This window comes from Prunus mume, linkage group LG8, assembly GCF_029339155.1.
Source record: "Prunus mume cultivar Tortuosa linkage group LG8, ASM2933915v1, whole genome shotgun sequence".
Taxonomy (NCBI): Eukaryota; Viridiplantae; Streptophyta; class Magnoliopsida; order Rosales; family Rosaceae; genus Prunus; species Prunus mume.
In genome coordinates, this window is record NC_142705.1 from 14,310,149 (window position 1) to 14,335,554 (window position 25,406).

The 25,406-nt window shown below is 39.4% G+C and overlaps 1 protein-coding gene and 1 long non-coding RNA gene across 3 annotated transcripts; one reads left to right on the forward strand and one right to left on the reverse strand.

The window, feature by feature from the left end:
• Positions 1-5,322: 5,322 nt before the first annotated feature.
• On the reverse strand, positions 5,323-9,555 carry LOC148914799 (uncharacterized). Of its 2 annotated transcripts, XR_016122795.1 has the most exons (4): positions 9,213-9,555; positions 8,942-9,125; positions 6,570-7,637; positions 5,323-5,600 (listed from the first exon to the last, which is right to left on the reverse strand). It is a non-coding gene; the product is annotated as an uncharacterized LOC148914799 (long non-coding RNA). The 2 variants fall into 2 exon arrangements; XR_016122794.1 differs by lacking the exon at positions 9,213-9,555 and having other exon boundaries at positions 5,324-5,600; positions 8,942-9,194.
• Positions 9,556-22,658: 13,103 nt separating this feature from the next.
• LOC103322053 (receptor-like protein EIX1) lies at positions 22,659-25,367 on the forward strand. Its single transcript, XM_089043305.1, has one exon. The coding sequence runs from the start codon at positions 22,779-22,781 to the stop codon at positions 25,365-25,367; it is 2,589 nt and encodes an 862-aa protein (XP_088899431.1). The 5' UTR covers positions 22,659-22,778.
• Positions 25,368-25,406: the final 39 nt, after the last annotated feature.

Sequence of the window (25,406 nt, forward strand, 5' to 3'; positions counted from 1 at the left end):
GAGTATGTCAAATTGTCTCTGATCTTATCCCTAGAGAAAAGGAAGGGATAAATAAAGGAAAAATATAATTTGATCAAGTGCGAGGAGGAATCCAATTTGAACAAGGATTGTTCCATCACAATCACTTTATAAAAGGGGGTGTTGAGGCCCAAAATATTCATGGTTCGGCCCAAATAAATTCTCGGCCCAATGTGATGCTTTACCAAGAAGAAACCCGATTTGGGCATGCGAGAGTTCATCATATGCGCTTGCACACATGCCACGTAAGCGACCACGCCACGCTAAGCAAGGAATTATCATTCCGCACCTAATCACGCCACAAGCTTAAGTGGGCCCCAAGCCACTCAAATACCCGGGGCTTGCTTGAGTGGGTTGTGGCATGGATGGTGATAAATCAACATGAGACCCATTGATGGACCGAGAAATGGAAAGTCTCGGGTTGCTTGGGAGCCTCGAGACTCAAGCCCATTTCTTAGGCCCAAACATGTGGGTAAGCACAAGAGAGAAAAATAGCCCAAAGCCCAAGCAAAATAATCTAGCCAAGAGATAACCCAACCAAAAAATAATAAGCCCAAATCAAGAAGCCCAACAAGCCCATTTGCTTAGAAAGCCATCTTGGCCCTTAGAAAAACCCAAAATAGCCCACAAGAGCTTCAGCTCTTTTGAAAAGCAGAGGACACGTGAAGAGCAGATGGCAAACTCCTTAAGCAAAGCTGCTGGAAACAAGTCCCAAGCCAAAGACATCCAAAGAACCGATGAATACCATCCCGCATGCTGTCAGAAGCATCCCTTGGACCAGCATACATTTGCACCTCTTTTCCTTCATCAGATTCAGCCAAGGAAGAGGAAAGAAAAGAAGAAAAACAGCAAACCAAGATTGGAAGCTCTCATTGCACAGCCGCGGGAAAGGGGGATGTTGAGCCCCCAAATCCCCTGAATTCATGAAGATAGACAGAAGCAATCTTTGCCAAGAAAGGGAAGTCGAGAGAAGGGGAGGAGAAAGGGAGAAAAGCTCAGCCAAAGTAAGTAGAAGCCATTAGGGTTTCTTGAAAAATGGTGATTTCCGGCAGCTATAAATTGAGCCTTCCCCTACTCAACAAACTCAACCCACAACCTGCAGAGAGCGAGCTTTTCTCTCTATCTTGCAAAACTCAGACTTGTGCACTGTTCATCTTCTTCTCCAATTTGTTTTTCTGGCAGCTGCCAGAAGAACTCTGCCTTTCTTTTTCCTCTTTCCCTAGTCGAATTCCTCACAAAACACCTCATTCCTTACTTAAACACTTTCTTTTCTCATAAACCAAGCCTAATTTCTCTCTTAGTGCTAAACCCATGTTGATTTTGCTCCCATGCCACATGCCACTCATGCTGAGCTGAAAAGACTATCTGTAAGCATGCCAAAACTATCTGCAAGTTACCATTATTCTCGTTGGTGAAGATAACCAAAATACTTCCTAAGGCTCTCTTGCCTTTTCGAGGTATTTTGGGGCTTAATTCGAACTCGAGGCTCAAGGCGGTTTCTTCCATTTTGCCCTTTACGGCGGTCAGCCCGTAGTAGCTGCAGGAAGAAAAAGCCCTACATAAATTGGCGACTCTGCTGGGGATTAAGCCACTATCTGCACCAATGCCTCCAAAGAAGAAGACCAAAGCAATAAACCGGAGGAAATAAAGAGATAAGAGCATTCCCTCTTTCTTTTTCTTTTTCCTTTCGTTGGCTATCTACTTTGTAGAACAAACATAATATAGATTACTCACATGCTCCCTTTGCTTGTGTCTTAGATATCCATTCTCAAGCAAAACAATATCTTGTAAGACGACTGGGGGCTTGAAAATAACGTGCAAGCCACCACTGTCATCAATGGTTGAGGCTAGCTCTGCCGTTCACCTCTCCGCCATGATACATCATCAGCAAGTCTGGCCATCGCCGTAAATCACCTTCATAGCAGCCCTCACCTCTCTAGAGTTGTGAAAACGCGGTGAGAGAGGGAGAAGGAACACTTGCACAATGCTCTCAGACCTCATCTCTGCGAATGGCTTCACCAAGATAAGATTTTTATTATCATGCCTTGTTGATCTCAATATAGTATATATATTTGTTTGTTGTTCTAAGATATCCATAAAATTTATGTTTCATTGAACAATCTCAAGCATAGACAAAAGCATGTGCATTCAAGTCCTAAAAAAAGATTGATTGATTAGTTGTTATTCATATGGTGCACGACTTCCATCATTTTCTTGTTATGTATTAAACCACCTTTCAATTTTGCATCTCCAGCAAAATTTCTAGGGCCTTATTCCACGACTATTCACTTATCTTACTTCTTATCATTTCGTATCGATCCACCTTTGTGTTAATCAATCCAAGTTACACATTGCAATGTAGATGCCAACTATGCATGCTCGATACTAAAATCATACCTACTCAACATGCTTATGTCAATTATGTTAGTCATTTGCAAGCTACAATGCTTATATTATTTTATGCTTTGGTCATGCAGCATTATATCGGTCATGTGCAAGGGACCCAAGCCTCCAAACAACAAACAAGAAAACAAATGCTCTCATGTTTCCTACCCAACATCTCAACACACTGCCATTATCATTTATTCCTTAGACAAATCTCTCTCTATACTTCCAGTCATAGAAGTTCAAGCACCACTGAAAGAGCCGCTGGAAGGGTAGAAGAAGAACAGAGCCAGTCAAAATCCAAACACCACTGCTGGAAGAATCGCTGCCATAAGCACATGCTACCACCGAATCATGCCAAACTGTCACCGTTGCAACAAAAGGATATCCCAAGTTCATCATGCCATGCAATAACCCAAACAAATACTAAGAAGGCCATGTTGCAAGAGTTTTTGTAGCATGTGCCCATCAAATCTTTTTTTGATGATTATGGTGCACTTGGGGGCTGAGGAAGGAATTCATTGCAATCACCACAGATTCCAAAACCCCAAATGAGCTTAAAAATCCATTATTACCAAAACCACTATCCCAGGACCAAAAATCTCCTTAAAATCCCAATTATGTTACTATGACCTCCAAGTTCGCCATCACTTGTTGTTGTAACCCAACACATTTGCTGCAGTGACCACATACAAAGCTCAAGCTTCAATAGCCAAGTCCAAGCTTTTGGTTCCTAAAACATGTTCACAACAGCTGCAACAAACAATACCTAAGTTGCCATAACTGATATGTTCCAACGCCTCAAGCACTTTCTAAGCCTTGACCATTCCAATGACCAAGTTTAGGAGTCAAAACCAAAAGGCTATCAGGATGTCTCAATTGCCACAATTCCATAATCAAGCATCATCAAGCCCCGAGCTTTAGTCAAGGAATCCAAGCACTATGCTTTACTCAAGAAGGAAAACATCTCAATTCATGGAAGAACCTATGATACTGCTGGAAGAACCTAAACGCTGTCAAGATGAAGTTTATTTTACCAAGCAATTAGAATTTTTGAAGCGATGTCAAGCTTTCAAGAAAAGGGGTGCTGAAAGCATATTTTCCTATATTCATCCATTCTTCACCTGCAACATCCACCCTTTGCTCGCCATACTCTAAGGAAGATCTTACACGCCGAGATACATGACAAAACTCTAAGAGGCAAGCTATTGACAAGGACCCCTTGCCAAAGCGAAGGGGAAAGTAGATGGCTCTTGTCATTCGTGCTTTGATGACTTGTTCGATGTGACGTATTGTGCCACCTGTGGAAGAATGACCCAAAGCCACCGGAGGCTATGTGGGAACCTTGTGGAAATATGAAGAAGTCCAACTGGAGCAAATATTCAAAATATGCAAGCTATAACACCCCGTGGCTACTTGCTAATGGATGGGAGAATGGTTCCAGCAGCGAAGTATTCACATTGGACATGCTGGAAGAAAGCCACTCGGAGGCTTCATTTGGTCATCAAGATTATCAAGAGGCAGCTGTTGTAACCTCTCATAACTTCACAGAGGTTGAAGAAAGTGCAATGGGTTAGGAGCTGCAAATCACTCTTTGATTAGTTTGGTTATGAGCTGCGAGGCAAGCAAAGCACAACGTGGCTCTGTTAAATATCTCTCTGAGCATGGCATCCTAGTACAACACATGCGAATACATGCCAACCTAAGCCGCAAGCTTTCGTGCTATTGCAAGTCATGCACAACCTTGGGCCCTTTCATACTTGGGGCTTAATTTGATGGGGATTGGATGATCTTTGAGCGGATTGGCGGTGCAAGGTAAACAAAGTAGTCATTTGACCGGTGGCCTTTAGGTCTCTGTGATCTCCTCATTTATAATCTGGAGCGATTCGGCGATCTGAGCGATTCGGTGATCTGAGCGATTCGGCTGATCATCTGCATTTCTTCGATTCAGCTGATCCGGAGCGATTCGCTGATCTGAAACGATTCGCTGATCTGGAGCGATTCGCTGATCTGCGCATTTCTTCGATTACAGGCTGATCCGGAGCGATTCGGAGCGATTCGGCTGATCATGCGCATTTCTTCGATTACAGCTGTCGAGGGCGATTCAGCTGTCTGAGCGATTGGTGATCTTCTTCCAAGGCATCAAAAGATTGGATGATGCTTTGGAACAACACGATACAACACCGGAAGCTTTATAAAGCCCGAGTAGAAATCATGCACATATTGGTTCGACCCTTTGGGGAAGGTGGGAAGCTATTTTGTCAAGCCTAGAATCTAGATAAGCCATGCAAAAGAAGCTTTTGAAGATTTTGCTTCTAATTTCAAGCAGTTCATAAAGACAATTAAGCCAACAAAGCGATACATATACATATCTACACAGGAAATATGCAACATGCCTCAAGCATTCAGAAATTAATGCAAGTTCCAGTGGTTCAGTAGTACATTAAAAGGTCATAATGACATAGTCATTAGATTATCTGAAAAGTACACGAGCCATCAAAAACAAGGTTACACATGCTGGAGATTAGTACATCCTATGGTATCAAGAAAGATGGAAGCTGTGCACCAATAGCCCGACCCCAAGCCAAAAAACAACCTACGAAATAAAGGAGGCAGCCTATTTGGAAGATGCAAGGCGTGGCCGTGAGCTATGTCGCATGTTCGAGAAGAGGATGAGTAGGAGGCGACCTTTGCCGGAAGGTGCAAGCAGATGCGGCAGCTATGTCGCATGTTGAGAAGAGGAGAAGTAGAATGCAGCCGCATGAAGGTGCGAGGCTCGGCAGCTATATCGCATGTTACGAGAAGAGGATGAGTAGGAGGCGACCTTCTGGAAGGTGCGAGGCGATGCCGTGCTATGTTGGATGTTCAGAAAGAATGAGTATGAGGCGTACTGCTAGAAGGCGGGGGCATTGTCTACCCCTGCATCGGATGTCCCAAGAACATAGGGGCTATGGGAATCATGCCGTCATGCAGACAATCTTGGGAAAAGTCACAGAGGAGGAATTTCTCGAACCATAATGATACAATAGCAGCAAGACAACACTGGCACTTCGCCTCTGCAACATCTTCACAAGCATTCTTGAAAAATGGAGGGGGCCTTCCCCTCTTCAATTGATCATCCGTTGAATAAAGGTAGCCACTAATAATTGACAACGGGTTAGTGAATGCCATGGCAGGTCTTGACAAGCGATGAATCCCTGCAAGAATTGCCAACAAAGAATACGCTGAAAAAACGGCAAAGCATAAAGCTAGTTCTCTGTGTTAAAGCCAAGCAATCTCCACACTAGCATGCAAGCCCTATGAACTTTACAAGCCAAGCCAAGCAAAGCAAACTATCTCATGCCAAGCGAAATGCATAAACAAAAAAAAAAATATTTTTGAAGCATCATGCAATCTATTACTCGAGCTCATGATGAGCAAATTTCCCATTCCATGCTCAATCAATCATTCCAGCAGACCCATTTTCACAAAGCAAGTGCTACAAACTGAGCACTATTTACCTCATAGTAACCTTTTTCACAAAAACGAAATACCTACGAGTTACACATCCTTGCAGACCCATCATACACATGTTTATGTCTATCCTTATAAAGCCAAAAAAATAAACAGTTACCCATGACCAAATTCTAAGCTCATAAAAAATAAAAATAAAAAGAAACCAATGGTGCTTTTCTCAAAGCTTTCAATAGCCTCTAATCCTATGCATTAATCATACGATTACAAGCATGCGCTCGTGATGCATATAGTTCAACAACAAAAAGTGGGTCAAGAACGCAGCACACGCAAAATATCGCCATAGCGAGGGCAAGTCAAACTCAGGCCAAAGGAAACACTTAAGCAAATACCCAAGCAGCATACAATTTATCCATGGCAAGCGAAATTTTCAAGCAATTCCCATGACAAGCAAATTCTTCCTCAAAATGCAAAAGGATTCAAGCATTGCAGAGCATGCACTCTATCAATTTCTATTTCCACAACATGGGAGAAAAGTCCAAATTTATTCAAGCATGCGAAAAACAAGCCTAGGCCAAGATATCAGTCTATATCTATTCCTCTGAGTTAAAAAGAAGGACCTGAGATTCCAGTGAGCGAGCAAAGCCCATGGGCATGAAGAGCCCAACAAGCCCCTCGATAGATTCAAGAAATTGCAAAAGGAAAGGGCATACCTTGTCAATCACCTCAAAGGACGACCTCAAATGCACCAAGAAAGAAGGGAGGTTGGTGCTGGAAGAAGGGTAGTAGGTGCCGGGAGAAGGACTTTGGCACCATCATTATTTTCAGGCATACTTAAGAATTGGTCTTTCTGAAGATGGATACTTCGGCAACTAATACTTGCAAGAACTTCTTCTCATGGCTATACGACAACTCCTGAAAAATCACAAGCTTTATTCATGCAATTGCACTACAGCAAAATTTAAAGCTTTTCAGACAAAACATCTTGCGAAAGGCTTATGGGGGCTTAAGAGAATCCATCATAGCAAACAGCACATGCAAACTCCGAATGACTTGGGGGCTTCATGCCAAGCAAAAGAGAGAGACAAGAATCCTGAAGTGTTGTAAATTTCAGTTTTCCTCTTGGAGGAAAGCAAACTGTTTGTTACTTATCTGGAGGAAAACAAGCTGTATGAATCTCTTCCAGCAACTCGCTTAGCCTATTCCTTCTCATCTTCAGTCTACTTCTTCCAAAGATCTTCTTTGAAGCAAGTTGCAAAAAAATATATATATATTTACAAGCAGGCCTCTACTTTGTTTCTCGACCCTGAGTAAGCCAAAGAGAATATAACCCAACTCTGCAACCAATTGCTGACCTCAACAAGCTGACTTGAGGGCTTCATGCCAAGCAAATTCAAGGAAGTACACCATGCCTTCCAAACAAGCAAACCCATCTACCTTTTTTTTACCACACAGTATAAATCATCTCTTTGATTACAACAAGCCTAGATAATCTTGCATTATGGTGAGAAACAGTTTTCTATTTCCCCTTTTTGAAACAAGCCAAGTTACATTCTTCTAGCACCTACTCCATAAGCAAAGAATTTTTATCACCTACCCTATTTCAAACATCCTTCCAGTACATGCCTAATTTCAAACATTCTGCCAGTTTCAAATCTTCCAAAAGCCTTCATATCGCAAGTCAAGGTACAAGCAACCAAAACTCACCTTCATGCTACCAAATTCCTTGCAAATTAGTAAGAAGATGGCATTTCTCATGCTGCGGAATCTCTCAATCAAGCCTGAAAAAGAAATAAGGGAGTACGTTGGTCAGATCAAGTGCCGGAAGGGAACTAGTAAACGAAAGGGGGTGCTGGAAGTAGAATTGCTATTAAAGCATAATGTTTTCCAAAGACAAGTTGCAAGAGACCAAGACTCACTTTCATGCTATCAAATTAGACTTCTCATGCTTTATCATGCTTTCGAGCTTTTAAAACAAGAGAATATGTTAGCCAAAATCAGACGCCGGAAAGGTACTCATACACAAACGGATGTGCCGGAAGCATAATTTTCTCAAAGTGCAAGCAAACTCATCTATTAAGCATTTGACAAAATTCACAAGGTGTGATACCAATTCACATGCCAAGAAATTTCATTTCATCCAAGCATTTCAAGCAATTCGGGCGTCTGAAAGCAAATTGAAGAATTCATGCTCTTACAACAATACCAATCCACTTCATGCTCTCACGACAATATTGCTCAAGAACATGCTTTAGCAATACTCAGATCGGCACTCAATGCCAACAGAAAAGACATGCTAAATTCCCAAGCAAAAGCAACATGCCAAGCAAAACTTATACACAAACTTTCCAACCATCCTAGCTAGAATATCCCACCTTTAGAAAATCACTATAAATCAAGCTTACAACCAACAAATCCCAGACTTTCCAGATTAGAACTAGACATATCAAGCTTCATTTTCCCAAAATTTCGTTGCATTTCGAGCTAGGGAAGCATGTCAAACAGATTTCTAAAACAGCCCATGCAGCAGAAACTGTACAGCTCCAGCACCTTAACCCTTACTTTGAAATTCCACCGAAAATTCATTTTTTCTTCAAGTGATGCAAGACCAATTCCAACATTACCATTGAGAAGTCCATTTTTATGTCTCAAAAGCTCCGACTCAGATTCGAAAAGAAACATTTCAAAAGTTCAAAAAACAGCCAGCAAGCTACTTTGAGATATTTTGACAAGCACTTGGCATGCATACCCAAATGAGCTTGTATAACTCTTGTTTATCACCAAGCTAGAATCCTAAATCAAAAGCTCAACCTTAGAATTCGATTTCTAGTTCACAAATTCTGGGAAATACAGAGGAACTCAAGCATTCAAGCATAGAGGACAAGCATGCAACAAAGGCATCAACATCAACTCATGAACATGCTTTAGAAAAATGGAGGTAGAGAGCACTAGAATGGGTGGATGATCCTCAATTTTGGATATGTTATAGACAACATAATTTCAAGCAAATTTTGTGAAGCAAGCGCAATCATACGAGTATCATAAGTTAAAGACACATGCAGAAGAAAAATCTGCAAAGACTCACCAGCCATGGATGAATTCAGAAGTTGCAAACCAGCTTTGAGGTATCAGAAAAATTCAAAAAATTTTGCAAATTTTACTGGCTATAGTACTCGAGCAGATGAACAACTTTGATCAAGGAAGTTTTCTGATCCGAGCTTCCGAAATATGACTTATGTACTGATGCACAATACCCACGGGTTTGGGTCCTGAAGAAGAAGAAAGAAGAGAATGAGAGAAAATCATAAAATAAAGCATGCCATGCCAAATGAAAGGAAAAGAGGGTAGACACTTACAAATAATAAAAAATTCAAAGGGAAGGGGCAACAAAATTTTGCCCATCTGAAGGCCAAGCCAGCAAGGAGACAACGTGCCCAGCTCTCTTATGCTCTCTCAAACTCGTATCTCTTCTTCCACCCATCAATACAAGCATTTGTGAATCAATCCACGCAAACCATGCAACTCAAGCATTTCACTTAGATGCAATCATTTCAAGCAAACCAAACCAAATATCACAATATCAAGCTTTTCAAGCAATACAGTCATCATAAAAATGGCAATGTTAGAACTTGGCAGTTCTAGTTGCTGGAAGCACATAGAAGAAGTCATGCTATCATTGTCCTCATTGCAACAAAGGGGTATCGTTTTTCCAAAACACCAATATTCATGCTACCGGAAGAGTGAACCCTCATGCCAGATCAAGTTATATCTTGATTCAACTCAACCATTAGATTATCTAAGTCCAAGCTAATCATGCCAAGCCAAGTCACGTTTTTTCCAGCACCTATACCATGCCAAACAAAACCGTTTCCAGCACCTATCCTATTCCAAATATCCTTCCAGCACTTGTTATATTCCAAATATCCTTCCAGCACTTGTTATATTCCAAATATCCTTCCAGCACATGCCCTATTTCAAGCATTCTTCCAATATTTAGCCATCATGTCACACGATATCACCTTCATTGAAGTTTTGTCCTCTAAATTCAAAGTGTTCGGAGGCTGGTGCTGTAAAGTCAAACACAATGGTGAATCCAAGCTTATTGCATCCGCAACTCTAAGATTGGATCCCCACTATCCACTAGCACGTCCGGCTACTGTCAAATGACATCCACCATGCTAAATGTCCCAAAAGCCATATTAAACCATGCTACCTTAGCCAAAACCAAGCATCCAAGCATGCAAGCCAAAATCAAGCATACACGCCAATACCAAGTATCAAGCCAAAATCAAGCATACATACCAATGCTAAGCATCAAGCCAAATACCAAATATACAAGTCAAAGCAAATCATGCAAGCCAAAATCAAGCATACATAACTAATATTAGATACACAAGTCAATGCAACTCTTGCAAACCACAATCATGCAAAATCAAGCCTCTCTAGTCACTCAAGCAAATAAATCATGCAAGCTAAGTAGTTATCTTGAGCTAATCCACCAAGCATTTTCTTCTATATCATGCCACAAAATAAGGTCAACTCTTGGTAACTCTAGTAAGTGACCTCAAAATTACAGTGTCTAGGAAAGTTCTTCAAGGCAACACCCTCGGTGTTTAAGGATGATTGGGTTTTAAGTGGGACCATTGTGACCCCTCCAATCTTCCCGGAAAAGACCTGGCTGTAATTTCAGAGACTCTTAACTGTTATCCTTGAGTTGCTCCTAAACCCATGCCATGCCATGCCACGGTAATTTATTTTGGGCTGAAAATTGATTATTCGGACCATTTCAATACACATTCATGGCCCCAATAATCAAGGGGGCTAATGTTGAGGCCCAAAATATTCATGGTTCGGCCCAAATAAATTCTCGGCCCAATGTGATGCTTTACCAAGAAGAAACCCGATTTGGGCATGCGAAAGTTCATCATATGCGCTTGCACACATGCCACGTAAGCGACACGCCACGCTAAGCAAGGAATTATCATTCCGCACCTAATCACGCCACAAGCTTAAGTGGGCCCCAAGCCACTCAAATACCCGGGGCTTGCTTGAGTGGGTTGTGGCATGGATGGTGATAAATCAACATGAGACCCATTGATGGACCGAGAAATGGAAAGTCTCGGGTTGCTTGGGAGCCTCGAGACTCAAGCCCATTTCTTAGGCCCAAACATGTGGGTAAGCACAAGAGAGAAAAATAGCCCAAAGCCCAAGCAAAATAATCTAGCCAAGAGATAACCCAACCAAAAAATAATAAGCCCAAATCAAGAAGCCCAACAAGCCCATTTGCTTAGAAAGCCATCTTGGCCCTTAGAAAAACCCAAAATAGCCCACAAGAGCTTCAGCTCTTTTGAAAAGCAGAGGACACGTGAAGAGCAGATGGCAAACTCCTTAAGCAAAGCTGCTGGAAACAAGTCCCAAGCCAAAGACATCCAAAGAACCGATGAATACCATCCCGCATGCTGTCAGAAGCATCCCTTGGACCAGCATACATTTGCACCTCTTTTCCTTCATCAGATTCAGCCAAGGAAGAGGAAAGAAAAGAAGAAAAACAGCAAACCAAGATTGGAAGCTCTCATTGCACAGCCGCGGGAAAGGGGGATGTTGAGCCCCCAAATCCCCTGAATTCATGAAGATAGACAGAAGCAATCTTTGCCAAGAAAGGGAAGTCAGAGAAGGGGAGGAGAAAGGGAGAAAAGCTCAGCCAAAGTAAGTAGAAGCCATTAGGGTTTCTTGAAAAATGGTGATTTCCGGCAGCTATAAATTGAGCCTTCCCCTACTCAACAAACTCAACCCACAACCTGCAGAGAGCAAGCTTTTCTCTCTATCTTGCAAAACTCAGACTCGTGCACTGTTCATCTTCTTCTCCAATTTGTTTTTCTGGCAGCTGCCAGAAGAACTCTGCCTTTCTTTTTCCTCTTTCCCTAGTCGAATTCCTCACAAAACACCTCATTCCTTACTTAAACACTTTCTTTTCTCATAAACCAAGCCTAATTTCTCTCTTAGTGCTAAACCCATGTTGATTTTGCTCCCATGCCACATGCCACTCATGCTGAGCTGAAAAGACTATCTGTAAGCATGCCAAAACTATCTGCAAGTTACCATTATTCTCGTTGGTGAAGATAACCAAAATACTTCCTAAGGCTCTACTGCCTTTTCGAGGTATTTTGGGGCTTAATTCGAACTCGGGCTCAAGGGGTTTCTTCCATTTTGCCCTTTACGGCAGTCAGGCCCGTAGTAGCTGCCGGAAGAAAAAGCCCTACAGGGAGGATTCAAAGAAGAAAAAAAAGGCTGCAAGGCCACAAAGGCAAAGAAGAAGAGCTGAAAGGCTGGAAAGAAAAAAAGACAGAAGCAATCAAAGATGCATCTGCCTCAAAGCTCCTCTCTTGAGGTACTCCATGTTGGGTGGCAACCCTTTAATCAATCAAGTGGATGGCAATCCATGTGGTATGGCAACCCTTGAATCAAAATTTCTTGGATGTTCAATCCATCTTTGGGTAATAAACCCTGAAATCAAAGCATTGGGTTTTGCACCTCGAAAACCAAGCTTGGGTATTTCACCTGCAAACAAGTTTGGGTATTGCACCCTAGAAATTAAAGGTGGGCATCTCATCCGAACTATCCGTGTACCGACGGTTTGGTTTGGTTTGGTTAATAATTATTTTTTAATTTTAATTATTCCGATCCAACCCTTATCGAGATGTTTGGTTTGGTTAACAGAAACAATATTCATAACCCGACGGAAACCCGTATTGATCCGATATTTATACTTTTTTATTATTTAAATACAAAACAAGAAACCAAAGATAAATACAATTAGCATTTTATATCACTCATTTATCACTGCTGTATCACTTCTTTGTCACCATTGTATCACTGCTTTATCACCAGTCTATCACTTCTTTATAACCCCGGTATTGTAGCATTTTTTGGTCATAAAGGAATTTATGAATTTCCTATATTTTCAAGTTTCGACCTTTGTCTTGTTTTTTACCTGTAACTTTCCAACCGTTAATCGAAATTTTATGTTCTTTATATGGTTGGATTTAGCATGAAAAACTAAAGAACCAAAAGCGAAAAAAATATCAAAATCATTTACATAAATGTAGAGAATTCAGTAAAAATAACACTCAAACGTTCAAACAACAAACACAAGTAGCTCCCAGTATATCTTGAGTATATATTGAATGATATAGTGACTAAGTTATTTGATTTCATACTTGGATGAATTAGACTATTGGATTTTTATATTTTACAAGGATAATTTGGTGTATTTGTTTAAGAACTTATGTTATGTGAAAGTATTATAAATTGTACTTTTATTAGTATGTTTTTATTATGGTACTACCGGCATACCGAAACAATCCGAACCGAATATTAGGTTAACCGATCCGAAGTCTACCGAAATCTTTGGTTTGGTTAACGGAAGCGAAAATGGTCTACCGAAGTCTTTGATTTGGTTAACGGAAGAGTCTTCTACCATTCCAAACCGATCCGTGCCCAGACCAACTAGAAATATGCAGGTGTGTCTTGCTCGACAAAAAACAAAAAAAGATATGACAGCCACGTTTTTTGTGGCATCTTGGTGTTGTTGGCAGCAACAAACCAAAAGAGAAAAAACAAATGAAGAAAGGTCAAAACAAACAAAACCAAAAAATACAAGAAAACAATGTCATTGCTGCGCTAGCTGGGCAAGATCGATTCGATGCTGGTTTTAAAGCAAAATCGAGGCTGGAGCAGTATTGTTCATTCGGTTCGGCTCAATTTGGGTTTTAACTAAAATGCCAAAGAAAACCGGACCAACCCAGGCCGGTTTAGGTGAGGTTCGGTTCCAGTTTTTCACACTTTGGACCGGCTCTTAGCCTAACTAATATTTTTACACAAAGCAATGGAGCAAATCGCCGAATCCATACAAGAAAAACTATATATGAACTTTAAAAGATACAAAAAAAAAAAAAAAAAACTATCCAGCAAAACATATCCAATTGATGCACCAAAGGAGAGTAAGAAACAAAAAGAGAAATCGGACAAAGAGGAGAAGAAGAGAAGAAGAAATAAAGACCTGGTGAGAAATAAATAATCATAATAATAAGAGAAATAGATGAAGAAATAATCAGTGAGAAAGAAGAGAGGAAAGAAAGAATAAATGGGATGAGAGTAGAGAAAAGAAAGAAATCGGAGAAAATAGAGGAAGCAAGAACTAATGAGCAAGAGAGGAAAAAAAGAATGAGAGAGAAAGAAGAAATCAGATAAATGAGAGGGATAAAAAAGAGATGTGAAAAAGTAAGAAAGATTTCATTAAAAAAAAAAATTTTAAAAGCCTTTCTCTTCTCTCTGCCCAAGACATCAACATCATGAATGCCTACCCAACTTGCTTTTTAATTACAATATTTTAATACAAATAGGCATGGGATCAGAGAAAGTGAGGTTATAGGCGTGGACTTCAAACAAAAAGTAAGACAGATTTCATAGAAAAAATAAAAAAAAGCATGTTCTATTTCTCTGCCCAAGACATCAACATCATGAATGCAAACCCAACTTGCCTTTTAATTACAATGTTTAAATACAAACACAAAGAATAGAACGCCATGTGTAAGTAAAATATATATTGAAATGACCTGACCCAATTTCCACTTTGGAATGCGGATCGAAACCTGTTTAAACTGACACCTAGTAACCGTGGGTTGTAAATGACCAAAATGCCTTGAAAATGTAACATAAACCACAGGCCCTTAACTTGTGGTTGTGCACGATAGCGTAGGCTGCCTCGTACCCTTCTTGAGTGATCAAGCCACATGTAGTTCTTTCTTCTCTCGACCAGAATCGGTTTGTTTCTGTAAACCTCACTCTAGGGCTGACATTTCTTGAGTATCCGAGACTCCATTTTACGATCCTGAAATTACCTAGATCAACATATTGGAACATGATTACGATCCAACGGTTCAAACTTGCTGAACCCGGGAATCACCCACTAGGTGAGATCCGTTCGGGATTCAAACGTTATCCGAATTAAGATCCGCGAAATCCTACCGCTCGTGGGGACTAGGAGATTATTCTAAGGTGACTCTGGTCCCCACCCTACGCCCACAGCCGCCACACGCTCCGGTAGCGCGTGGTGCCTAAAGAGATAACACTCTCCCGGAAAAACTCTAAACCACAGCTCAAGACTCCTACCCTAGGTATAACACCCTATTTGGAGCCACTTTTGTTCTTGGACCTACCTAAAAACCCGAAGTGGCGGAATCTCCCAAAATTCAGACGAAAACCAATTCGTAAATCGAGTTGCCTACGCTACAAATTGATCAATTCCTACCCAACAGGCAGCTAGAGCTCGGAAAATAGGTGGAAACCATACCTCACTCGTCGGGATTGGTGTCAGGAAGAGGAAGATCGGAACCGGTGAATTTCAGCGACACCCGAAAATCATCTTTTTCTTGGAGCGCGGCGAGGTCGGGAAGGGCCGGTCGTGGCCTTGAGCCGGTCCTTTGGCACCGGTCCGTTCGCGACCATGGTCGGTGGCTGGATTTTGAAGAAGAGAGAGAGAGAGAGAGAGTGTTGTCGGTGAGAGAGAGACACTGCCCGGGAGAGAGAGAATATGAGGGTTTTAAAAATCTGACTTTCTAAAATTACCATTTTGCCCTTGAACGTATTTTGACCGTATCTCCGTCAATACAACTCGGAATCGAGTGTACTGCATGTCTACAAACTCATTTCGTCGTGTTCTAAGCAACGGTATAACTGAAATCCCAAAATTCCTTCCCGGTCAAAAAGTCAACTTTTATACCATTACAATATTCTTGGGATATAGTGGTCTTTTATTAGAATAAATTAATAATTAAATATTAATTAAGGACCGGGTTGTTACATATATTTAATATGACCAGTCTGGTTTGGACAGGTCCAATTTTTTCAATATAAAAACCGGGAAACTGGATTAAATTGGTTCGGTTCAATTTTCGGTCAATTTGTCCGTTTTTGGTCAACTCGGTTTTTGGTTTTTCCAGTCTTCAGCTCGGTTTTCCGGTTTCCCAATTTGAATGCCCACCCCTACTGCACGCCACTTTCTTTGTGTGCTTTGGGTTAAAAGAAGAGACAGATGCTAGCCCAAAAGAAAACATGATTAATTAAAATTTAAAAAAAAATAAAAAAAAAGGAAAAGGAACAAGGCTTTGAAAAGGCCACGTGCCATGTCTTGAATTCCTTTTTTTTGTCTGAACTTCCCAAGGTTGCAGATACATGCAACCTGCCTTCTTTCTCTCTTTTAGGCATTCACCCATCTCTCCCTTTTTATTTTATTTATTTATTCTACACACACTCTCTCTCTCTCTCTCCCTTTCTTCTTCTATCTCTCCGTCTCTCTCCCTCTCTTTCTCTTCTTCCTCTTCCCTCTTCTCTCTTCTCCATCACAATCCAAAACAGTAAAACATAAATACCCACTCCATACATTTTTCCCTCTTCTTCCCTTCTCTTTCTCGCTCTCCTCTATCTGCTTTTTTTTTCTTTTCTTTCTTCTTCTATCTCTCCGTCTCTTTCCCTACTTCCTCTTCCCTCTCTCACTTCATCACAATCCAAAATAGAAAAATATAAATACCTACTCCATAATTTTTTTTTCCTCTTCTTCTCTTCTCTCTTGCTCTCCTCTTTCTATTTTTTTTTTCTGAGTTGAGTTAAGAATGAGTTGAGAGACAGAGAAAAGCTAAGTTTCGGAGGCTGAGGGACTCATCTGAAGGCTGAGTTTAATTTTGTAAGTTCATATCGCGATATTATCGATAATATCGCGATATATTGTCCATTTAAAGTTGCAACTTGAAGGAAAATATCGTTACTGAAATATCGGCGAAATTATCGAGGAAATTATCGATAAATTGACGATATATATATATAGAAATGTAATAAAATATCGCTGCCCCAAAAAAATGATAATTTCGCATAAATATCGGCGAAATTATCGATATTTTGTTCTATTGTTTGCAAACAATCAAAACAAAAGTACAAGTAAAACAAAAGGAAGTGGGGTCTTCGTGTTTTGTTTTGAGGTACAACATTATAAAAAAAGGAGTTTGCTACAGTAACAGAAAGAAAAGGAAGACATACAAAGGCAAAGTGTAGTGAATGTTTTTCCACAAAAGTCTAATATGGTTCTCGGATCTTGTGACTAAGAGCAATTCCAACAGCAACAAAGTCTGGCCCGAGCAACAGGTGGACCCCAGCAAACTGGGCTGGCCCTTAGGGAGGCTGGCCCGACTTGGAGCCTGAGTTTTGGATGGCGTCAGGCGCTCTGATGCGCGCATAGCCGCAGCCACGTGGCTTCATCTGGGCTCTCCGATCGGATTTTTTCCTCCAATCCAAAGGCAGCAAATTTTTGTGCAATAAAATAATGAAAAAAATACCCAAAAATTAATGAATTTTTTTTCTATAAATACCAACCAATGCTCTTCACTTTTAACACCAAATCCTCATACATTTTCGTCTCCTTCAACTACTATTCACTTTCTATTTAATATTTTTTTTCACTTTCAAGTTTTATTTTTCTGAAATCTTATCCGAAATTTTTTTCCGATTGTGAGATATGAATTTTATAATAAAGATTGACACATACGAACCCAAAAATCTAATCCAAAAATATTATCCAAATTAATTATTTAGATAAAAAAATATGTGAAAAAAACAAAAAAATGAATAGTATTTGCCATTTGCCATGGCAACTTGTGGAAACACACATTGCTTTTTGTAAAGGCGGCCACTATCATAGCAACTGGTGGAAACACACATTGCTTTTTGTAAAGGCGGCACTATTCATGTGAATAGTGGCTACCTAGCTCCCCTCTTGCCATGGCAAAGGCCAAACTGCTGGAAGTGCTCTAAGGGAGCAAGCTTTGTCAAAGTTGTGCAATAAATAAAAAAAGTGCAAATCCCTCTTAATAAAGAGAAGCTAGGGCGGTGGTTGAATTTCTCTCCAAGTCAGTCAAGGCTACACTTCCTTCATAACTCCAATTCCTTTGAGTCTCCAATTCCTGAAGCCCCAATTGAAGTATGACTAATCCACTTAAAGGATGAGCTGCACGTTGGTCTCTTTTGGCACAAAGACCACAGTTGTGAACCAATTTCCGTTCATGGGTCAGTCAAAATATCAAAGGCCAGAAATAGAATAATGGGCTGTCAAAAATAATTGCTCATTAACTCTCAAAAACTCATAGTATTTAATGGGTGATCCAAATAATTACCCATTAAATTTACAGAGGCCCAAATTGCCTATTAAATGGTTTATGGATCAATTTTAAAAATCCTCATAGCCATATTTTGGCCCAAGGGCAAATGTCAATTTTAGAAAATTAGTGAGTTAATAAAAATTGCTCATTATTTTTCTTGGACATTGACAAAAAGAAAAATGGTACAAAACCATCCAATTTTGTCCATGTGTCATCTACCCATGCAAATTTCAATGAGATTAAATTCCAATATCTCAAACACAAATTCTCGATTAGTGTGTCACACTCACCCATTAATTTTCAATTTTTCTCATGGGTCATCTACCCATGCAAATTTCATTGAGATTAATTTCAAATCTCTAAAACACAAATTCTCAATTAGTGGGCCACACTTACCCATTAATTTCTAATTTTTCCCATGGGTCATCTACCCATGAAAATTCTAATGAGATTAAATTCAAATCTCTCAAACGCAAATTCTCAATTAGTGGGCTACACTTACCCATTAATTTCTAATTTTTCTCATGGGTCATCTACCCATGAAAATTGCAATGAAATTAAATTCAAATCTCTCAAACTCAAATTCTCAATTAGTGGGCCACACTTACCCATTCATTTTCAATTTTGCTCATAGGTCATCTACCTATGAAAATCTCCAAATTGTCCCAAAGACACAAATTCTCAATTAGTGGGCCACACTTACCCATCAATTTCTAATTTTTCCATGGGTCATCTACCCATGAAAATTTCAATGATATTAAATTTAAATCTCAAAACACAAATTCTCAATTAGTGGGCCATACTTACCCATTAATTTCTAATTTTTCCCATGGGTCATCTACCCATGAAAATTTCAATGAGATTAAAATCAAATCTCTCAAACACAAATTCTAAATTAGTGAGCCATACTTACCCATTAATTTCTAAATCAATTTGGAACTACGTCGGTTTGATCTCATCAAGGGTACGTAGGCAGTCTAGCATCCCAATAGACGCAACCGCAACCAAATTTGAATCACTGGTTATATCAACCAAATTCTCACAAAAATCAAATATCTATCTCCACACAAATCAAATTTCTGAACTACGTTGGTTTGATGCCTTCGAAAGGGTACGTAGGCAATCTAGGGAATCAATCTAGATGCAACCGCCCAAATCTCCAAACAGAATCCCTGGTTTATTCTTAACCAAATTCGCCCCAAAACACAAATCGAAATCGAATCCCTGGTTTATTCAGCTAAATTCACTCAAACTCTTTTTCAATCAAATTCATACAAATCTTCCCTTTTGCAATGAGTCATCTATTCATTGCGAATCTTTGAACTACGAGTGGCTTGATTCCCACGAGGGATACGTAGGCATCCTGAGGTTGGACTTGGGAGCAGCCGCAAAATCAAACACACACGTTCTGTTTCTTTATGATGGAATCAAAGGGTATTCCCTTGAAGCAAAGGATTGTAATTAAGGGACACTGCGTCTCGAATGGGTTGAATATAAAATAATAAAACCCCATTATTTAATTAGTGGTGGTGAAATTATGTTGGGAGGATCACATTTTCCTTCAATAGTGGGAATTAGTGGATCTTCCTCCTAGAAATAAACCTCTTGGTTACAAGTGGATTTCCAAAAGGAAGATGAAGGCAGATGGATCCATAGACGAGTGTAAGGTGAGACTTGTAGTAAAGGGTTATAAGCAAAAAGAGGTCTTAGACTACTTTGATACATATTCACCGATTACAAGAATAACATCCATTAGAATGCTAATTACAATTACTGCTTTGCGTTATCTTGAAATATATTAAATGAATGTTAAAACTGCTTTTCTAAACGGTGATTTAGAAGAGGAAATTTACATGGAACAACTGGAAGGATTTGTTGTTCCTGGACAAGAGAAGAAAGTGTGTAAGCTTGTTAAGTCTTTGTATGGCTTAAAGCAAGCACCAAAACAATGGCATTTGAAATTTGACAATGCAATAATGTCAAATGGATTCAAAATTAATGAGTGTGATAAATGTGTTTACACAAAAATCACTCAAAATTGTTATGTCAATATATGTCTTTATATAGATGACATGCTTATCATTGGAAGTGACAATGATATGATTAAATCTACTAAAAGAATTTTGTCTAATAAATTTGATATGAAAGATATGGGAATTGCATATGTTATCCCACGAATTAAAAGCTCTAGAACATTAGATGGAATAGTCTTGTCTCAATCACATTATATTGAGAAAATACTTGCCAAATTTGGTAAGTATGAATATAATCCTGCAAAGACTCCATATGATGTGAATCTTCATTTGACAAAGAACACTAGTCAAGGTATATCACAAGTTGATTATGCACGAATAATCTGCGGTTTGATGTATGTCACAAACTGTACTCGCCCTAACCTAGCATACTCTGTTAATAAATTGAGTAGATATACAAACAATCCTAGAAGAGATCACTAGGAAGAGATTATTAGGGTTCTTAGGTATTTGAGCTATACCAAGAACTATGCATTGCATTACACAAAATATCCATCTGTACTGGCCAAAGCCTGCTCACAATATGTATGCATTGTGATAGTCAAGCGACGATTGGAAGGGTTCAAAATAATATGTATAATGGTAAGTCTCGACACATACGTCGAAAACATAATATTGTAAGACAACTCCTCTCAAGTGGTATAATTACTATTGACTATATAAGGTCAAGAGATAATTTAGTGGATCTGTTTACCAAAGGTTTGATGAGAGAGCTAGTTAACAAATCATCAAGGGGAATGGGGCTAAAGCCTATATCTCAATACTTGTCATTATGGACACCCAACCTAGCTGACTGGAGATCCTAAGACTTAGGTTCAAAGGGACAACTAAGTTATCTATAACTAAAGTGCGAGCATTGTGGGGATTCCATTCCCTGCCCATTCCTATGATGATACAATGCTCCTTGCATCGTGTATGGTTAAGTTAATCTTTTAATGATTCGTGTGACTTGGAAAATCAAGTGGAGTATAGCAGGATACTCTTTATAATGAGACTGTTTCTATGAAAATTGCAAGGCTCAATTCTCTAACGTAGTGCCGAACACCAAGAGTGGTCCACGAAAGGACACAACCTAGAACCAAATGTGTATGAAAAGGTATTATGTGAGTAATATTGTTTCGATTTACAAGACGGCCAAAAAGTTCAAGACATCATGTTCACTGATTGGCTAGTAAATCTGATTTTACTTCACTATGGAAGGTTCAAGGCCAAAACCTACCTATCTTGATGTGGTGCCTTTTCAACCGAATTCTCTCAAGTGTCTGCCTTGTACATTTGCATTACGTAATTTCCATTCATGCAGGGATTTGTTAGAAAATTATAATATTTATATTTAATTTTTTGAATGGAAATTAAATTGTGGGGCCCGTGACTTTAAATACATGACTTTTACGAATTGGTATGTGTCAATTGGGAATAGTCATGTTCTTAACAGAGAAAAAATAAAATATTATTTATTTTTTTGTGAATAAAATAATAATACTTTTATATGAAAAGTTGCATTGTTTCATAGTAATTAAAATATTGCACTTCTTGGCTTGTGGTTGTAACAGGAAAAGACACATTTGTTGATATTTTTCAATCACATATTTTTCTGAACAGAGGCCCTGTTGCCTATAAATAGAGAAGGTCCTACAACATTTCATTCAGCCAATTGTCATCCGACAATTGTAGTTTTAAGAGCATTCATAGCATTGTATTTTCATAAATATAGTGAGTTAGTAAGAGAGAATTCATGCACAAGTTTGAGTTCGCTTTTCTTGGGGATTGGAGTGCTACTTCAACAAGAAGTCGATCGTTGTATCCTAGGAGACGTTTGCCAATCAAATCCTAAAAGCACCTATGGGGAGGCAATTTCGTCTTAAGGAGATAGAACCAAGTTCTAGACTCGATCATTTGTAAAGTATTATTAATTTTTTCCTTGTCGTTATTTTCTTATATTTATTTCAAATTTATAGTGAAATTTTATTTTCGAAATTCTGTAAATATAACAATTAGCTTTATTTTTTTACCAACAATTGCATGCATAAGTAAAAAGCCAACCATGCGCATTTGGGGACCAAGACCAACCATGCAGTTTAGTCAAGAAAATGCATATAATTCCATTCCACGTACCTTATTGGACTTGCAAACTTGCAAAATGTGTTAAGGGCCTGGAATCTTGTGTATCCTCAATCCCTATCTACTACGGTATCAACCCATGTGTGTCGCGGCATTTGTTTGGTACTGGCACGTTAGTCCGTCGCGGCATTTGTTTGGTACTGGCACGTTATGGAGACTAGAAAGCCCCCTCGCTCACGTTCTTTGTAATTTCAAGGTGCGCCAGCTCAGATAGTAATGTCAACTGATATAGTGCAAAGACAGAGAGAACCATGGCTAGAATTTGCCAAACTGACCAATTATAAAGTCATCTTTAATTAGCCATAATATTAACAGCATTGATGACAATGATAGTGATGATAAGTCAAGAAGCCATAATATTAACAGCATTGATGACAATGATAGTGATGAGAAGTCAAGAAAATGTGTTGGTAGTGATGAGAAGTCAAGAAAATGTGTTGGACATGGGTTGAGCAACCCCTTATTTTGGGCACGCGCTTCCTGCCTTGTATAATTATATAAATGTATGAGTTCACTTATTGTGTGCTCATCTGCATCACATTGAGAAAACTTGATTCGAAAAATGAAAATCTATCACCTGATGAATATTTCCCAATATTTGCTCCTTTTGTTGTTCTTGTTGGGTGATATTGGACTTGCAAGCACGGGTATGAAAGTGAAACCAATATGCATTGAGGAAGAAAGGAAAGCACTTTTGAGCTTTAAACAAGATCTTAATGATATGTCTGGTAGGCTTTCTTCTTGGGTGGGTCATGATTGTTGCCGCTGGGAAGGGATTTCATGCAACAACCGCACCAGTCATGTTGCCGAGATGGATCTCCGGAATACATATGACAAGTCCACGGCTGTTGAAGAGTGGGACGAGTTGGCTTATAGCCAGTCTCGCTTGGGGGGTAAGATAAATCCTTCTTTGCTTAGCTTGAAACACTTGCATTACCTGGACTTAAGTTCGAATAATTTTGAAGGGATCCAAATTCCTGAGTTCTTTGGGGAGCTTAAATCTCTGAGGTATCTCAATATCTCCTTTGCAGAGTTTACAGGAGAGATTCCCTCTTCTCTTGGTAACTTGTCAAACTTGAACTATCTTGATGTCAGTTTTTCTTCATCCAAAATATATTCCAAAAACTTGAATTGGCTTTCTTATCTCTCTTCCCTAAAATACCTCAATCTCAATGAAGTGGATCTTAGTAGCAGCACAGGTTGGCTGCATGCTGTTAACATGCTTCCTTACTTATTGGAGTTGCACTTGTCTCTTTGCAGAATAGAAAGCCTTCCATTATCATTACACAAGATTAACTTCACCTCACTTTTGGTCCTTGATCTTTCATTTAATGATTTCAATACTTCTTCATTTCCCAGCTGGATTTTCAATCTTACTAGCCTCAGAGAACTTGATCTAATCCACAATTCTTTCAGTGCTCCTTTCCCAGTTGAACTTGGAAACCTCAAATCTCTTGAATACCTAGATTTATCTCATTTGGGGCTCAGAGGTAGTGGAGTTCCCAGAGTCATTGGAAACTTGTGCAAGCTAAAGACATTACATCTTCCTGAGAACAATTTTGATGGTGGGGGGATTGAAGAGTTTTGGGGGAGTTTATCAAATTGTCCAAATAATACACTAGTATTAGAGTCACTAGATTTGTCTGGTTGTGAGTTGGAAGGCCAATTGCCGGCCTCCTTAGGAATTTTAAAAAGTTTGCAGGACTTGGACCTCTCTTTTAACCACATGAACGGGTCCATTCCACAAAGTCTAGGACAACTCTCCGAGCTAGTTGAACTCAATCTGTCTTTCAATTCATGGGAAGGTATTCTAACGGAAGCCCATTTCATTAATCTCACCAAATTGAAAAGTCTTTCAATAGGTAACAATCTTGATGACATAGAGAAGCCCATGTCCCTCGTTTTCAACTTGTCTTATGATTGGGTTCCTTCTTTCAAGCTCCACACAATTGTGATTAGAAACTACAAAGTAGGTCCTGGTTTTCCTGTATGGCTTCAATCTCAGACTGAACTAGTACAGGTCGTCCTTCATAGAACTGGAATATCAGATTCTATACCAGAGGAATGGTTGTTGAAGCTATCTTCCCAACTAGAACACCTGGATTTATCTTGTAACCAATTCCGAGGAAGGCTTTCATCCAACCAATTGATGAGATTTCCGAAGTTACGTTTATTAAATTTGACTCATAATCAATTTGAGGGTCCACTCCCACTTTGGTCCACTAATGCATCTTACTTTGATCTTGAAAGCAATTTATTTTATGGGCCAATTCCCTCAAATTTTGACAAACTGATGCCCAAATTGGAAGAATTGTATATTTCGGAAAATCATTTGAATGGTACAATTCCACCTTCTATTTGCAACATGCAAAACCTGACAGTCCTTTCCCTGAGGAGCAATCATTTTTCTGGAGAATTTCCCCACACTTGGAGTTCGTGGAGCCAGATAACCATTGTAGATGCTGCCTACAACAATCTCTCTGGTAATATTCCCACTTCAATGGGAATATTAAGTTCTCTTGAAATATTGAAGCTCAACAACAACAATTTTGGCGATAAGATTCCCGATTCTTTGCACAATTGCTCTGTTTTGAAAAGTATCGATCTTGGAGGCAACAAATTATCTGGGAGCATACCTCCATGGATAGGAGGATCAAATGTATCCATGTTGTGCATGCTACGATTGCGATCCAACTTTTTTACTATACATATTCCCCGACAATTGTGCAATCTTGGCTACCTTCACATCCTCGACCTCAGCCACAACAACTTTTCAGGTACTATTCCCACATGTTTCAATAATTTGACTTCTCTCATCCATAATGTTTCCGATATATACAATGACTACTATCTTCCACAAACCATGGTGACATTAAAAGGACAAGAACGTGTATATAACACCACTCTAATGCTGGTAAAGAGCATTGATCTTTCATCAAATATTTTGGAAGGTGAAATCCCTCAAGAAATTGGTAGCCTCACTTTATTGGGTACCTTGAATTTGTCGAGGAATCATTTGACTGGTAACATCCCCTCGGTTGTTGGAAATATGCATGAGCTCGAAAATCGAAGTTTGAAACAACTTTCTACGTCCCTATATCTTAAAAAACGACATAGTAAGTGTTACCACGTCATTTTTTTAAACTCATAGACATGGTATTACGTTGATTGCTTTGCAAAAATAGACGTG